This window comes from Lactuca serriola, chromosome 8 (genome assembly GCF_051521515.1).
Source record: "Lactuca serriola cultivar US96UC23 chromosome 8, Lser_US96UC23_V15, whole genome shotgun sequence".
Classification (NCBI taxonomy): domain Eukaryota; kingdom Viridiplantae; phylum Streptophyta; class Magnoliopsida; order Asterales; family Asteraceae; genus Lactuca; species Lactuca serriola.
In genome coordinates this window covers 276897567-276912681 of record NC_136415.1, presented here as the reverse complement: position 1 = coordinate 276912681, position 15115 = coordinate 276897567, and the positions used below count along the sequence as shown (strand labels likewise).

Sequence of the window (15115 nt, the reverse complement as noted above, 5' to 3'; positions counted from 1 at the left end):
TTTGCATATTTTGGACTTCACCAAGATCTGGTTTCCATGTAATCTTTACATTTCGAGCCCAAACCATCCTCACGCAATGTCATCAGCTTCTCTTACTTACGCATCTGCACTCGGTGGTTCTTTGTCTAGAAGCACTACTCCCGAACCTCAAATCGTGGCTAGGTTAACTAACCCTCGCATTCCTGCCGCCGGAGGTAGGGTTAACTCTGCTCCATCTGAACATTCCGACCTAGCAACAGGCATGAGTCTATCAGCAGATGGTCTAACAAATCAAGAAAACGAGATTGATGACCAGAACACCCATATCAAACATCCATACTTGACCAACAAAGGTTTGTATCAATTTTAATGCCAGGGTACATCTATCTTCTCATCTTCTCATCTTTTACATATCAATTTTAAGCCTAATACTTTTAGTTTCTAGATTACATATGCAGAGGAGCTGGAAGCGGCAATCTAGTATCACGCTGTAACGCCTAATTATGAGTCTTAGTGATAAATCAATGATGCGGGATAGTAATGCATACACCAATGGATCTGAGTTTCAAATGATTGGGTAAAGTGTAAATTAGACAAAAAGAATAAGGTGTTCGATTCACACTTCTCCAAATTCTTCTCTTTAATATCTATGTAACTGAGTCACATGCACTACAAGAAAAATACCCTTTAATGACGCGCAAACAATGACACTCGCTGATTTACAATACGCATTTTTGTGTGACCTTAAAAATAATGTCAGCCTTCCAAAATTTGAAGGATAGAAGACACGCATTTTTACGTGCCTTAAAATTAATGTCCAACAAAAAAAAAATACAAACACGGAGGGCACTTGTTTTAAATGTGTGTCCTCTAGAAATGTCGCTTTATATTTTTTTTATCAAACGCGCATTTTTAAAGGCGGAGAATGAAATCCTCAAAAATTCTAAAATTTTAAGTGCCCGCTTCTTCGCTTTTTCCTCTAGATCTCCCTTCTCTCTACAAACCCTAAGGCATCGCCACCTCCCTTCTCTCTAGGATGTGCTAGGGTTTTATTTTATTCTAAGCTTCCTCTTCTCTCGTTTTCTCTCAACCCAGTATGTGCGAGGGTGTTTGGTGGTGAAATAATTCAAACCTTGCTCCCTCACCATTTCTTCGCTTCTCCTCATAATCAATTGGTTTTGTGCTTATAGAGCAAGAATGACCATATTTCCCTGCATAATGTGTACAAGGATGGAAAAAAGAAGCAAAGGTTAACATCGATATCTCAAACAATCGCTTCTCATCAGATTGCCCTACCAAAAATTCAACGCCAAAAAAGGAAGTGACTCACTGTTCTCTTTTCGATTGGTATTTCTAATGATTAACATCGGTATCTCAAACGAATTCAACTCTTTTCACAAATTTCTTCCCATCTGATGTTATAATTTCTGATTTCTTCCATCGAATTTTGATTTTAGGTCAAGATTTCTTCCAGTCGCCATCAGCCCATCACGGAAACCAAACTGGATCAACCGCTGAAAGCCTGGAATTGCTAAAAATCGATTACTCAAATGTGTGATTGACTGAAAGTATAAAACTCGTTGAAACTTGAATGCCTGATCTCCATATGAGATTTCATATTTATGGAATCCAACTTCTTGAGTCCTGAGTTTGATTTCCGTTGACCCTCCTTACAGATCTGAGTAAGTTTTTTTTCCAAATTCTTGAATCTTGGTTTCTAATAAAGTTATTTCCTTAAAAAGATCATTTTCTATGGTTAATAGTTTTTTTTTCTCTGAATTCTTGAATCTTGATTGCCTATTATTTCTTGTTAATTGTAGAACAGTAGATGAGTGGGGTTTTAATTACTTGTTTGCTTTCAACAGTCAAATTAACTGATCGACATGTGCTTTCACCCTAAAAGAGATTTAGAATTTTGATCCTTATTTCATTTTTGTTTGCATATGTTTTTAGTGTAGGCAAATTGAAAAAGAAAGTAAATCGGAAAAAAGAAGTATTTAATGACAAAAGGAGATAAAATATAGACAGGAAAAAGAAACAACATACTATTTAGAATTCAGGTTGTGTTATGGATCCTTAATGCTTGATACTTAATGTATGTTTATAGTATGTCTATACTATCCTTGTTGGCATATAGGGATTGGTTCGAAGATGAACTTTGGGCATTTCAAGGTGGAAAAGATGGCGTTTTGCCATGTGTATGGGAGAATGAGCTCCCTAGTTTCCCTCAGGTATATTTTGTTGATCCAAATGGAGAATAAAAAAAATCATACTCTTTGATGTACACTTATTGGGTGAATGAATATGCAGCCAGAGACTATTAGCAAGATGTTGGTGAACCAAATGCTCCTTTGCTTTGGAGTCATGTTTGTTACTCAGGTAGTGTTTTCTTTGTATCATTTTGTGCATTAATTTTTCCTCTTTATTATCATTGATTCCTGGATTTCAATTTAACTTGATCTGAGAATCACCCCAGGATAGTAGTGGGATGTTATCACTTCTTGGCATACTTGAGCAGTCTCTTAAAACTGGAAGGAGACATGTTTTACATTCAACCAGTGTCACAAATGTATGCGTGGGATTACTTTATGGATTAAAGGTGCTCATTTACTCGTGGTTTCATGAAAATCATACAACATAGCTAAATCAAAATTTAAACACTCATCCTTCCATATTTTATAGGCCATGCTTACATATGACTCCCAACCACTAGAAACAGATATATTAATTGCAACCCAGGGGATCTTTCAGATTATTTTTTTATGGTGTAAATGTAATTTTACATTTTACTTGCTTAGGTTTGTGTCGAGATGCGTCGTTAGGTCCTTGGATTACTGGAAGGTATACACTCGTTACATATCTACTTGAACATCATATCATGCCAAATTTGATCTTTCATTTCATATAGTTCTACTTTATGTAAGTTCACCCAAACTTATCAATAAATTGTTAAAAAATAGCAAAGAAAAATACATTGGCCCTGCAATTATAATCTTTATTATTGCTACGTTTGGAAAGCCAGTTCTACTTCTACCCAAACTTATCAATAAATTGTTAAAAATAGCAAAGCAAAATACACTTTATTTGTTGTGGGTGCATGAAGTCTAGTGGTTTTGCTGTAATTAGGGATGAGCATAGGCGGGTACCCACCTTAATTGTCTGGAACCGGAACCAGAACCGGAGCCGGCGGTTCATGGAATGTAGGAACTGGAACCGGAACTGGCTCCGGTACCCGGTTGTTTTAAGCTTTTAATATTATTATTATTATTCCATTATAAATCAACAATTACAAATCATTAATTATTAAAAAGTTATATAAACATATCATTTAGAAATTAACCATTGGTTTTTAAGTACCACAAACCAACCATTTGCTTTTTACTATGCGGGAATGATATACTGTCGTGTACTGTCTCTCCATTCTATTTAGAAACAAGTCATGTTACTTTGTTGCAGCATCTATGTAGTATAAGTAGCCATCCCAAAATAACATAACAAGTTCAGTTTCTTTTGGCTTCTCACTTACAATACATTAATTTTGAATTTATGTAAACTCTTTTTTAATCTGGACATCGCAGCAATAGCAAATATGACATCCCTCAATTCCAAATATGATATATATATATATATATATATATATATATATATATATATATATATATATATATATATATATATATATATATATATATAAACCGGTTCCGATGGTTACCCAGCGGATAACGGTTCCGAAAAAAAAAGAACCAGAACCGGAACCGACGGTTCCAACGCGGTTTCAGTTCCGGTTCCGATGCTCACCCCTAGCTGTAATTAAATCTCATTTAGTTTTAGATGTGAACTTATTTCACATTAACTCTAGTTGTTAGAATAATGGGTTCTTTGTTATCCATGTTACATTGTTACTAAACTTGCACATGCACCCACAAAAAATAAAGTGTATTTTGCTCTGCTCTGGTATATTCACATACTGATTATGCTTGTAAGGGTTAGTAAAATAAGTGACCAACTATTTTTCATTTTTACAAAATACCTTTGATTTAAAAAACAAAATGCCATAAACAGGTCTGTCGCAAACTGTTTGTTTTTGTTGAAAGAACACCATTGAAATAATTTTATTTTGTGAGCACAAAGAAAGTTACAGTTGCCTGCTTAGCATTTTTATAAACCAATGGTGTTTTGTGACAAACAACACAATTTATGACATTAACCCTACTTGTAAATTGTAATTGTAGGTTCAATTTAGAGGAAGGATTCTTTAAAGGGGATGGGTAGTCTAAAGAATTTTAGGCTGGTGTTCTACATCATCTTCCTTTTGTTCTACCTTTTACAGCTCCAATCCGAAACATGTAATAATTTCTATTTTTTTTAACTATTGTTGATAATATGAAGAGTGTGTAAGAACATTAGGGCTACTACAAGAAATGCCAACAAACATTCTTTGATTTGTTTTTGTTAATTGTTATAGCATTCTACCTGTTTTTATTCCCATTACTGAATTGTAAATTGTATTTCTTCTTGAATCGATGGTCTTCGCACACATCTCTTCCCCCCTGATCCTATTGGAAACTGGACAAGGATCATAAGACTGTGAGTATATTATCTTGCTTTTCTTGTTCCTAGTTCGATAAATCTTTTCCATTTTCCAAATATTTCTGGTTTTTTATTTTAATAAAATCATTTATCATGCAGTGATTGGCAAGGAAGATCGATGGAGGGACCTACTCCTTCTACAAGATCTTTGTTGACAAACTTACAAGAATTCTGATTCCATTTTCTGTCAAAAAATTTAACTAATTTTTCATCCACCAATGAAACTTACTTTAATTTTGCATTTTGGTTTTCAGGAGGATAACTGATTTGACTGGACCAAGTACAACCTTTCCCAATCTGCAAAACCAGACACGGGTGGTAAGACTATAAGTTGATTTCATGGCAATGTTATAGAAAGGGGGATAATTGTAGTTATTAACTTCATACAGAAACTTGACATTATTTTTTTAATTAATTTTCTGCAGGCATTTGAGAAATTGCTTGCTTAAAAGTTCAATACCTTAGTACACAGTACAGATGAGTGGAATGAAAAAACTGTGAGTCATATAAGAACACCAATCTAGATTCAAGCAAATTTTTTTGCTAAGATTAATCGTCTGGATGTTAGTGAATGACCATTTTACCCTTTCTGTTTGGAAGTGATGCTAAACAAGAACTGATTGTTTAATCAAGAACTTTTACAAACTGAAATTGTAAATGGCTGTTTAATCAATAACAACTTAAATTTGACACACTATTTAACAGGTTAAAAAACAAATATTAAGTCTATCAAGTCAAAAAGAAGCATGCACTTAATCATGGAAGCTATATGTAGATATTTCTTTCAGGCTGCTGCCAAGATTATGATGAAAAAGAAAAAGGTAGTTTCACTCCTATCAAGTGTATTTTACTATAAACTTTTTGTTTTCAACTTTTTTTAAAATATTAAAATTCAAAATTACAATTTCAGGGGACAACTATGGCTTCATTGATGCATATGCAGAAAATTCTATCAAATAGAGTGCAACATTTTCCAACTCTTAAGAAAGCTGTAAAATCAGCCTTTTGACTTCACTTATTTCATATATATGTAAGAATCTAAAAAACTGTTAAATTTTTTTATATAAATTTGAATTGTAATTTGTAAATACTTATAGATTGAGTGGAATGTGAGATCAGGCCCTTTAAGAAACATCGATTCTGCTCAAATATCAATTCCCACGACTGTAAAGTACGATGACTCACAGCAGTGGTAAGTTTTTAGGTTTTTTATTTTTTGAAAACTAATTTCTTTTTTCTTTTGTCATTCCTAATTTTTATACAACATATCTTGATTCTTGTAAATTATTTGTTGGAATTTAGAAACAAAAGTTAACAGATTAGTAATTCAACTCCCTTGTAAATATTTTTTACAAATATATTGAATTCCTTTTGTGCAAATTAACTGATCTTGTTGTTGTATGTACAGCTATCGACACAGAGCACGATTGGAGGAAACAAAGCAATATTGAAGAGGATGGTAAAAATGAACTCTTTGATATTTGTAGTCATTGAAGGAATTTTTTTTATTATGTTTAACTTTCTATTTTTGTAAATAAAAAGTATTCAGGTATGAAGGCCTCTCGGAAAATTTTTTGTCATCTCCTGTCCCAAAGTTGTTGTTGTTGGCTGGAATAGATAGACTTGACAGATTCTTTCTTTTTCTTCCCATTCAGTGTTGTTTGGATAAATGATGTTTAAATTTTAATTAAGAATATGACTGCATCAGGGCCCTCACAATATAATATATAATAATTGTTAAATAAAAAGTCAATATTATTGGTGGAAGGGTAAGATGGTAAGTTTTTGTACTAGGGCTCTCACGATAGGACAAATGCAGGGAAAGTTTCAAATGGTGGTTGTCCGACATATTGGCCATGCAATACATGTTAGAATTTAGTCTTTTCAAATAAACTTTTTTGTTTTTTGATGATAAATTTAAACAGACAAACTTAGCCATCACCCTTGTCTCCTGATGTCATGGATTTTCTTAAAGAATATAATATGTCTGATATTCTACTTATAATTGTTTTGCTTATTAGGACATTATACTCTAAATTTTTTTTCCTAATTAAGCGGCGAAGTCACTTTGTATTTGTAATACATTTGCTAAAACTGGGTAGATTTCTGAAAGTAGAATGTTGTAATAAGATGAAAGGAAAGTAGGATGATGTATAATAGATGTTTATGAGCCTTCCATGTTAATAACAAACTACCACACTCTGGAAAACAATTAAGGATTGTTTAAGCATATCACTTGTTTATGGGCCTTCTTAGGATATGACCTAATATAAATACTCCCAAGTTTCTATCTGTTTCAATAGAATTTTGTATAAAATTGTCCATATACTTTGTGAGACTTAATTTTTTTCTTACATTTCCTTTATCTGTAAGACAAGGAGGAATCTTCAAGGTCTCTTTTTAGAAATGAGTAACCCCCATTATAAGAGAGCTTGCATGGCTGTCGGAATTCCAAATAGCTACATTTTATATAAAGTTGTCCATATACTTTGTGTATTTATTTAAATTTTCTTGAAGAATTAACATGGTTTATTAGTTGTTTCTGATACGAACATGTTTATTGGCTGTATGAAAGGAGGTGACGCCTGGATTTGGGAATCGATTTCAAGCTACTCCAAAGACTAGCACCACCATCCAGATTCACAAAGTTTATGGAAGCTCTTATCGTTTGCCTTCTGCTCATACATGGTAAGATAATCATGTTTCTCTGTCAAATTACCTTTTTCCCCTGAGCTATGTCACACTTCAAAAGAAGCATGCTACATTTTTCTATGTCAAAATTTTGCCTCTGAGCTATCTGCAGGCACTGCCAAATCCTTCATGAACTGTGAAAAATATGGAGATTCTAAGAAGCTCTGCTTCAACTTTTTCCAATGTTTTGGCTTTTGTAGCTGCATAGTTTCCAATGTTTTGGCTTTTGTTTGGCAGCTTGGACAAACTTGTAGCACCTGATCGTCCATGCCACTCTTGGTAAAACAAATTTATAGTGTATTTCTTCCATTCATGTTAGTAATTTCTCATTATGATGTGTTGTTTCTTGTGCAATTTTATTTTTAGGAGGTATTTTACATTATTTAATATTTAAAGTTACAGGACATGAGTATGGACACATCATGGAACATTTTAGGGTAGTTGTTGGTCTTCCTCTTGGTGATCCATCAATTAAGTGGCCAACTTGCATCATGTAATAACATTTTAGGCAAAGATGTAGGTATATGTTTTTTTAATGAATAATGTAATCATATGTATGAATATGAAATAAAGTTTGTTATTTAGTATGTGATAATCATGTATAGGGAGAAAACAACTTCTATTGATTTGTTTTATCTTTCCATGGATCGACTATTTGTATGACATTAAATTTTATGCAATGGACTGTATTTTTTGTATATGGTATTTTATTTTTTGTTATGAGACATTAAATGCAAATTTAATTTGAAAATTAGTAAATCTATAAATAATATTTTTTTTTAAACATTTAAAATTACGATACGCAAAAATGTGTGTCATCTTCATTTATGACATGGCCTTTCTTGACAGGGGCTTCATTGATACGCATTGAGTGTCATAAACACGCGCGTCGTAAGGTTACGACACGCAAATGCGCGTCGTCTTCCTTTATGACAAGACCTTTCTTGATACGCACTGTGTGTCATAATTGTGCGTCGTAAATGCGCGTCGTCTATAGATGACGCGCAAAAGCGCGTCGTCTCTCTTTATGACAGGGCCTTCCTTGACGCACATTTGCACGTCGTCTGAGCGTTTTACGACGTGCAATGAGCGTCGTAAAAGGCTGTTTTTCTAGTAGTGATGCCACTATCTTAGAATCATGAATAAGGTGTTTGACTGAAACTTTGGATGAGATGGTATCAAGTGGGATTCTTGGTCCTGAGCTTGCTATTCAAGTTCTTGTTCAGTTTGATAAGGTCTCTTAACTCTTCAGAGCTTCTTCTTATTATTCTTCTTTTTTAACTATGTGTTAATTTAGTATGAAGGTAGTATGTGTTTTGATGATTATTTAATCTATGAGATATCATTATCACTTCATGTTTCATTGGTTGTAGTCAATGGCTGAAGCTCTGGACAATCAGTTTAAGACCAACGTCTCTATTAAGGTAAATCATTTTCATCTCTTTAATTCTCGTGTGGAGAGAAAATGACCATTATACCCTTTACATTCCAGTTAAAAAATTTCATAATATCATCACTTTGAACATGAGATAAGTTACATAAGGCAAAGAGTTAATAATGTATTGATACATTCACTCTTAGGATTTGGCTTAAGCATGTAAGAGTTAAATGACGATTATACCCTTGGTGTATGGATGCTGATGATTTGGTTTATATAACGACAGGGGCATTTGTACACGTATGTACAGATTTTGTGACAATGTGTGGACATTCATTCTTCTAGGTTCTGTATTTTCTTACTTCCTTTCTCAAAGTATATCTACTATTTTTTTCCATATACCATTAATACCTTTTGGATTCGGTTGTTTATTGTCTTTATTTTGCATTTTCCTTTAGGTCCTTCTGATCATACAACCCGTGTGGTGATGAAAAGAAGATGCTACCTTAACACTAATTTAGAGTGTTTTTGGAGAAAGAAAATGAGAAAGATGCATCTGTGAAGGGAAAATGTCGTTTGGGAATTGAACTACACGTATTTTTACTTAAATATCCTTTGATTGTTTTGCTTGAGTTAACATGTTTATTGTGGATGTTATGGGAGATTGTTCATCAGAAAACTGCAGCAACTCTGTGCTTGACTACAGTCAAGAATGAAGATGAGATGGAGTTCATCAGAATCTTGGAAGCCATCAAGGTATCTGTTTTTTTATAAAATTTATTTATTCAAAAATTATATGGAAAATTTTATGGTTGATTCTGATATGATGAATGAATTTATGTTGTTTGTTTTAGGCCAATTTCAATGATAAGTATGATGAGTATAGAAAGAAGTGGGGTGTTGGGATAATAGGGTCAAAATCACAGGCTAAAACCAAAGCAAAAGAGAGGGTTATTGCTAAGGAGGTTGCTCAGAGATTAACATAAATACCCTTCATTATCTTGGAAGCTTTGCTAGATTGGTAGGTTTAAAAGTAGATTGTCCTGATAAGAATTAATTTTAAAAGTAGAATGAAAATGTCAAGTGATTTTGTGTTGACGTTTACAGGGTTGATGAAAGCGAATAGCTCTGGAGTTAGAAGAGGAAAAGAAATCTTAAGCTGAAATAGATAAGATGTTACAAATGCGAGGGTTTCATTCTTCAATTGAATTGTTAGTATGAAACACACATTAGATTAGATGAATGCAAATTTATATATTGTAAGAAATAGAATTGTATGACATTAAATTTTATGCAATGGATTGTATTTTTGTATATGGTATTTTATTTCTATTATGAGACATTACATGTAAATTTAATTTAAAAATTAATAAATATATAAATATTTTTTTAAACATTTAAATTTACGATACGCAATAATGTGTGTCATCTTCATTTATGACATGGCCTTTCTTGACACGGGTTTTAATGATACACATTGTGCGTTATAAATGTGCGTCATCTATAGACGACGCGCAAAAGCGTGTCGTCTCTCGTTATGACAGGGCCTTCCTTGACGCACATTCGCGCGTCGTCTGAGTGTTTTACGACATGTATTGCACGTCGTAAAAAGGCTGTTTTTCTAGTAGTGCAACTTCTTTGAGACAATAACACCCAATACTCTCAGCTTGTCAATATGTGACTTCATCTCCAAGATATGAGTACACACATACCTTCCATCTTGGTGTTTGCTAGTCAATAGGGCTTGATTGACCTTGAATTGTTCAAGTCTTTGAACTTGTAGGTTAGGGAGAATAGTTGGAGGAGGTGGAGGACGTGAAGTATGATTTCTACTTCCAAGATCTAACCGTGGAACATCATCTTCAAGAGGAAAGCTTATTCCAAAAGACTTGGGAAGACCATAGTTGTCTGAACTAGGCATCTACAATGGGAGAAATTCAATTTAGTTGATTTAAGTCCTTAATATAACACCCAAATGAAATATTAAGGCTAGGACCCAACACAATATTTTACAATTCGGAAGAGGGATGTCGTAATCTAATTGCAAAATATTTGAAGGTAGGTAAATGCCGATTTACCAATTTCCACCATGAAAAAACGAAAGTGATTATTAAGTTTTAATTGGATTGAAATTCCTAGATCCTTTGAGATTCATCGATTTTTTCAATGGCATGTTTAAATCTTGATTGTGCCCTTCAAGTTTGTGACTTGGATGCCGAGGATCGCAAACAATGTGTGAATAACCATGAAAATTAGTTTGGTACACTTAATGTTACAACCACCTAATCAATGTGCCGGTTAACCACACACACTCCATTGATTTATGATTAACATCATGCTACCCTTCGCCACACATTGTCAGTCCCAGATTAGTGTGCCAGTTAAGCACACACACTCTACTAATGACTTAACAAGGTGTAAAGTGCAATTTCATGGGTTAGCACCAAATTCACATTTTTCCTAAAGTAACTAAGATTGGGAATTTAATAAAAGTTTAGTTACTTTATAATTATACTTACAATGAGAATTAATGTCCTATCCTACCCGTTTAGCACTACTAGAAAAAAGGCCTTTTACGACGCTCATTGCGTGTCGTAAAACGCTCAGACGACGCGTAAATGCGCGTCAAGGAAGGCACTATCATAACGAGAGACGACACGCTTTTGCACGTCGTCTATAGACGACGCGCATTTACGACGCGCATTTATGACACGCATTGCATATCATTAAAGCAACTGTCAAGAAAGGCCATGTCATAAATGAAGATGACACACATTTTTGCGTATCGTAATTTTTATTTTTTATTTTTAAAAAAATTATTTATAGATTTAGTAATTTTAAAATTAAATTTGCATTTCATGTCCCATAATAGAAAATAAAATACCATATACAAAAAAATACAATCGATTGCACAAAAATTAATGTCATACAAAATACAAAATATAATATAATAAATAAGAAAGATAATTCGTTGCACTAAAATGTCAAATACAAATAATCATCGCTAACTATATAACCTAATACTACATTGCTATTAAGGGACATCATCATAACTCACTGAAGGTCTTCGAACAATGTTCTCGTCATCAACTCTTACACCAACCTTGCTTTAGTAGATGATTTTCACATAATCAAATTCAAACAATTATACAAATAATCATACGAGGTATACAAGATATCAGAAATTTATAAGATTATCCAACCAAAATAAAATAACATAAAAAAACATACATGTTATATGGCAGTGGCAGCGGGATTTCTCCGGGTTGGCTTCAACGGTGGTCTTCCGGTGGTGGCTGGTGGTCACCAAAAAACAACACATCAGTAAAAAAAACAAATCAAAGCATAATTCATGTTATTTTAGTTAATGATAGAAAAGAATCATCTCCCTTTGTTACTTCCTTTTCCACAACAGCTCCCTTTGTTTTTGCTTTTTCACCAACACTAGACTTTCCCCCTTTTCTTTCTTTCCACTTTTATCTGCAAACATTATTAAAATTAAATAAAATAATAATAATAATAATAATAATAATAATAATAATAATAATAATAATAATAATTACCAACCCTTTTGCTTTATCACTAAATATTCAGAGGTTTAGGGTTTTTAGGGAAAAATAATAATGACCTGAAATTTTTGTGTTCTTCAACTTTTACGTTACTTTTTTTTTGCTTCAGCTTCTTCCTTAACAGCCCAATCAGCTCGGTCAGCTTGACTGCCAGCAAATTTATTCCGGAAAAACTCCACTTCTTCATCTTTCTACACACGAAAAAAAATTAAAAAGAAATATTTTTAATATTGAGTTTTTGTTATTGATAATTAGTTAATTACCAATTCCTTGAATAATGGAACAGGGGTCCCGATTTTGTGGCCAATAGGTATGAACTCCCAAGGCGTTTTGGCCTTTTTGATATCTCCCTTATCATCACAGAAGGATAGTTGAAGGGGCAAATTGAGCTGCTTGAGTACCTGTGTATCAATAAAACAAATAGAAAGAACTATTTGAAGGGATAAAAACGGCATTTTTACAGATTGGAAACAGATTAGTGGGAATTTACTTGCCTCAATGGAAACCAATGGCATAAAAGGTTCTAGAAGGCATGCAAGAAGATAGACGATTCCCCTATACCTTTATCTTTATCTAAATTCACTCGATTGAAATTCCCTTTGTTTTTCTTACTTTGACTTGTGATACTTGCTAGAACAGAAGAAGCAATCTCATTGGCTCCATAAGTAACGAAACTCAAGATTCCACTAGATGATGATCTACCAAGTCCTTTAACATGTAGAGGGGATAAAATCAATCTTTTAAAAGGACCCAAGTCTCAAATATCACCTGTTTCACGATACATGCTGCTATGAAAATCAACATGTATTAATCTGTGACACTATAAACAACACCATATAGGTGATCCACCAAGTAAAGAAGCATTACATGGATCTTCACAATGTGTACAAAAAGATGACGCCTCTGGTTGATCTATCACCTCAGTCCACCTCAGTCCACCTTATAGCCCATTGGTGTAAAACTTGCGCCCAACCTGCTGTTATGAGTCCAAAGCAATATTCAGTAGAAAGCAATTAATTTAAAACAAAAAGCAATCAAGTGAAACTCCATCATATCAGCAAAGATTGATTAACTTCAAAAAGTGAATTTAATTTGCATAACACTAGTAAAGTACATAAGATGTATCAGAAAGCTAAAAGAAAAAGGTTGAAACTTACATGTTCATTATTTCCCTCCAGCAACCATCCTCTTTCGTATTGCACACATAACACTTTTTCTTCTTTGCATGATGCTGTACAATAAATACATCACAAATTCCAAATAAGTCCCCTCCTTGTATGTATTTATACCAATATATATATATATATATATATATATATATATATATATATCAAATTTAGCAATAGGAATACCATTTCAGTGATTTGCTTAACGTGCTCTTCATATGATTTATGCATCTGCTCTGTGAGCTAAGATATTTCCTGTTTGCTATACCCCTGCAAAGATTGAACTTCTTTTGTTTGTTCATGAAGCTTCCTAGTACCTCTCTATCAAGTACAAATATATACATATATAGTTAACAAGTGGAGTTGGAATTGTAGTAATGCAAAGATATCATTGTAAAAAAGAATAATGAGTTTCATAAATGATAATATAGTTTGTAGAAGTTAGGACTTAGATAACATTACCTAATGTCAATCTTCTTCAAAAGGTCAAGCTTTTCATCCAAACATATCTTTTCCCAGTTCCCAAATCCATGTTAGTGGATCCCTAGTAGCAGCCTTGCATCATCCTCTGAAAAAGAAGTTTGTGATTGTAATTGTATTTCATACACAAGCATTTATTTATGTAGTGAGAAAAAACCTACTCTGATTCCAGCCACAGCCTTTTGACCAAGTTGCAGGTTTGAGGTACATCAAAGCCTGAAATTGTGAGATTGGATCATTATAGCAGTTTACTCGTTTTTCAAAACCCGACATCCAATCCCATACTCTAAACCTACATCCATTCCATATACGTGCGTGTATTCATGATTTTTGGTAAATCTAATGTTTTAAAATTTATATTTTTTTGTACTTTCTTTCCTATAAAACTACACACACAAATAAATAAATTAAAAAAAGGAATGTGGATATATGTTTTGTTTCATGACTGCCAAAAAACTATGGGATCATTACAGTATAATGTTCGATCTTGAATTTCTTGATCAGCCACATGATAATCAATTAGTTGTGATTGTACAATTTTACACACCATCAATCCAGATGGAAGCATCCACCATCCACCATCATCCCTGCACACCACCACCACTAGACTTAGGTTTTTAAGGTAAATAAAATAAGATAACAGTAAAATAGTAGCTTACAAGCTTAAGCTCCAAGACAGAATTTAGATGATTGTTGTTTAGGGGGAGTTGATTCTTGTAATGAAAATATCCACATATGAAAGCAACAACCTGTTTCAGAAACTATAGTTACAAAGGCTCATGTAATTTATTTTTTTCAAGTGTTGAAGGGAATGACTTAGACTTACAACATTGACCAAGGATGTGATGTTCCAGAGTGCATAAAAACATGCAATCCCTGATGAACACTTAGGAGTATGCTTAAATAAAGCGCTAATTCCAGCTAGAAATGGAAGGAGAATTCCGAGAGAGAGAAGAGATAACACCAAAAATAAATCCACCATGGAATTTGAGTAAAGCTGAAGCAACATCAGTAACACAAGTATAAAATCTACTAAAAGAAGAATAGATATCACCAACCCCACAAGATCCTGCGCACCATTAAATAATTATAATATTACAAAAGTAAGTAATACTCCATCTAAACACGCCCAAACATGAAACACAACACGATTGGTTGAGTTTACCTGATAACCAACTGGTTTGGTGTTGCATATGATAAATGATAGAGGATACCACATCATGTTCTCTCTAAGTTTTCTTAAGCTAATATCATCTAGACAC

General features: G+C 33.4%; 2 protein-coding genes and 2 long non-coding RNA genes across 20 annotated transcripts; 1 reads left to right on the top strand and 3 right to left on the bottom strand.

Annotated features, from left to right (window-relative positions):
* Positions 1-945: 945 nt before the first annotated feature.
* On the top strand, positions 946-7910 carry LOC145069055 (protein SWEETIE-like). 16 transcript variants are annotated; one of them, XM_079016031.1, is made up of 14 exons: positions 1672-2210; positions 2290-2358; positions 2456-2578; positions 2662-2820; positions 4212-4566; positions 4669-4887; positions 4995-5066; positions 5275-5390; positions 5480-5599; positions 5689-5761; positions 5978-6028; positions 7145-7257; positions 7498-7539; positions 7663-7908. In XM_079016031.1, the coding sequence occupies exons 1-5, from the start codon at positions 2073-2075 to the stop codon at positions 4236-4238; spliced, it is 516 nt and encodes a 171-aa protein (XP_078872157.1). In that variant the 5' UTR covers positions 1672-2072; the 3' UTR covers positions 4239-4566; positions 4669-4887; positions 4995-5066; positions 5275-5390; positions 5480-5599; positions 5689-5761; positions 5978-6028; positions 7145-7257; positions 7498-7539; positions 7663-7908. The 16 variants fall into 16 exon arrangements, 14 of the variants coding, with proteins under 14 accessions (XP_078872157.1, XP_078872158.1, XP_078872155.1 ...); XM_079016032.1 differs by having other exon boundaries at positions 7657-7908; XR_013689253.1 differs by lacking the exons at positions 7145-7257; positions 7498-7539; positions 7663-7908 and adding exons at positions 946-1348; positions 1437-1661 and having other exon boundaries at positions 2117-2210; positions 2461-2578; positions 2778-2820; positions 5978-6273.
* A 3650-nt stretch (positions 7911-11560) lies between these two features.
* Positions 11561-13131, bottom strand: LOC145070004 (putative methionine--tRNA ligase). Of its 2 annotated transcripts, XR_013689777.1 has the most exons (4): positions 12471-13131; positions 12267-12398; positions 11870-12118; positions 11561-11745 (listed from the first exon to the last, which is right to left on the bottom strand). XR_013689777.1 is itself a non-coding variant. In XM_079016925.1 (3 exons), the coding sequence occupies exons 1-2, from the start codon at positions 12720-12722 to the stop codon at positions 12297-12299; spliced, it is 354 nt and encodes a 117-aa protein (XP_078873051.1). In that variant the 5' UTR covers positions 12723-13131; the 3' UTR covers positions 11561-12118; positions 12267-12296. The 2 variants fall into 2 exon arrangements, 1 of the variants encoding a protein (XP_078873051.1); XM_079016925.1 differs by having other exon boundaries at positions 11561-12118.
* A 2-nt stretch (positions 13132-13133) lies between these two features.
* On the bottom strand, positions 13134-13691 carry LOC145070005 (uncharacterized). The gene is made up of 3 exons (XR_013689778.1): positions 13560-13691; positions 13365-13438; positions 13134-13183 (listed from the first exon to the last, which is right to left on the bottom strand). It is a non-coding gene; the product is annotated as an uncharacterized LOC145070005 (long non-coding RNA).
* Positions 13692-13849: 158 nt separating this feature from the next.
* LOC145071426 (uncharacterized) lies at positions 13850-14436 on the bottom strand. The gene is made up of 3 exons (XR_013690453.1): positions 14325-14436; positions 14015-14069; positions 13850-13941 (listed from the first exon to the last, which is right to left on the bottom strand). It is a non-coding gene; the product is annotated as an uncharacterized LOC145071426 (long non-coding RNA).
* Between the last annotated feature and the right edge of the window lie 679 nt (positions 14437-15115).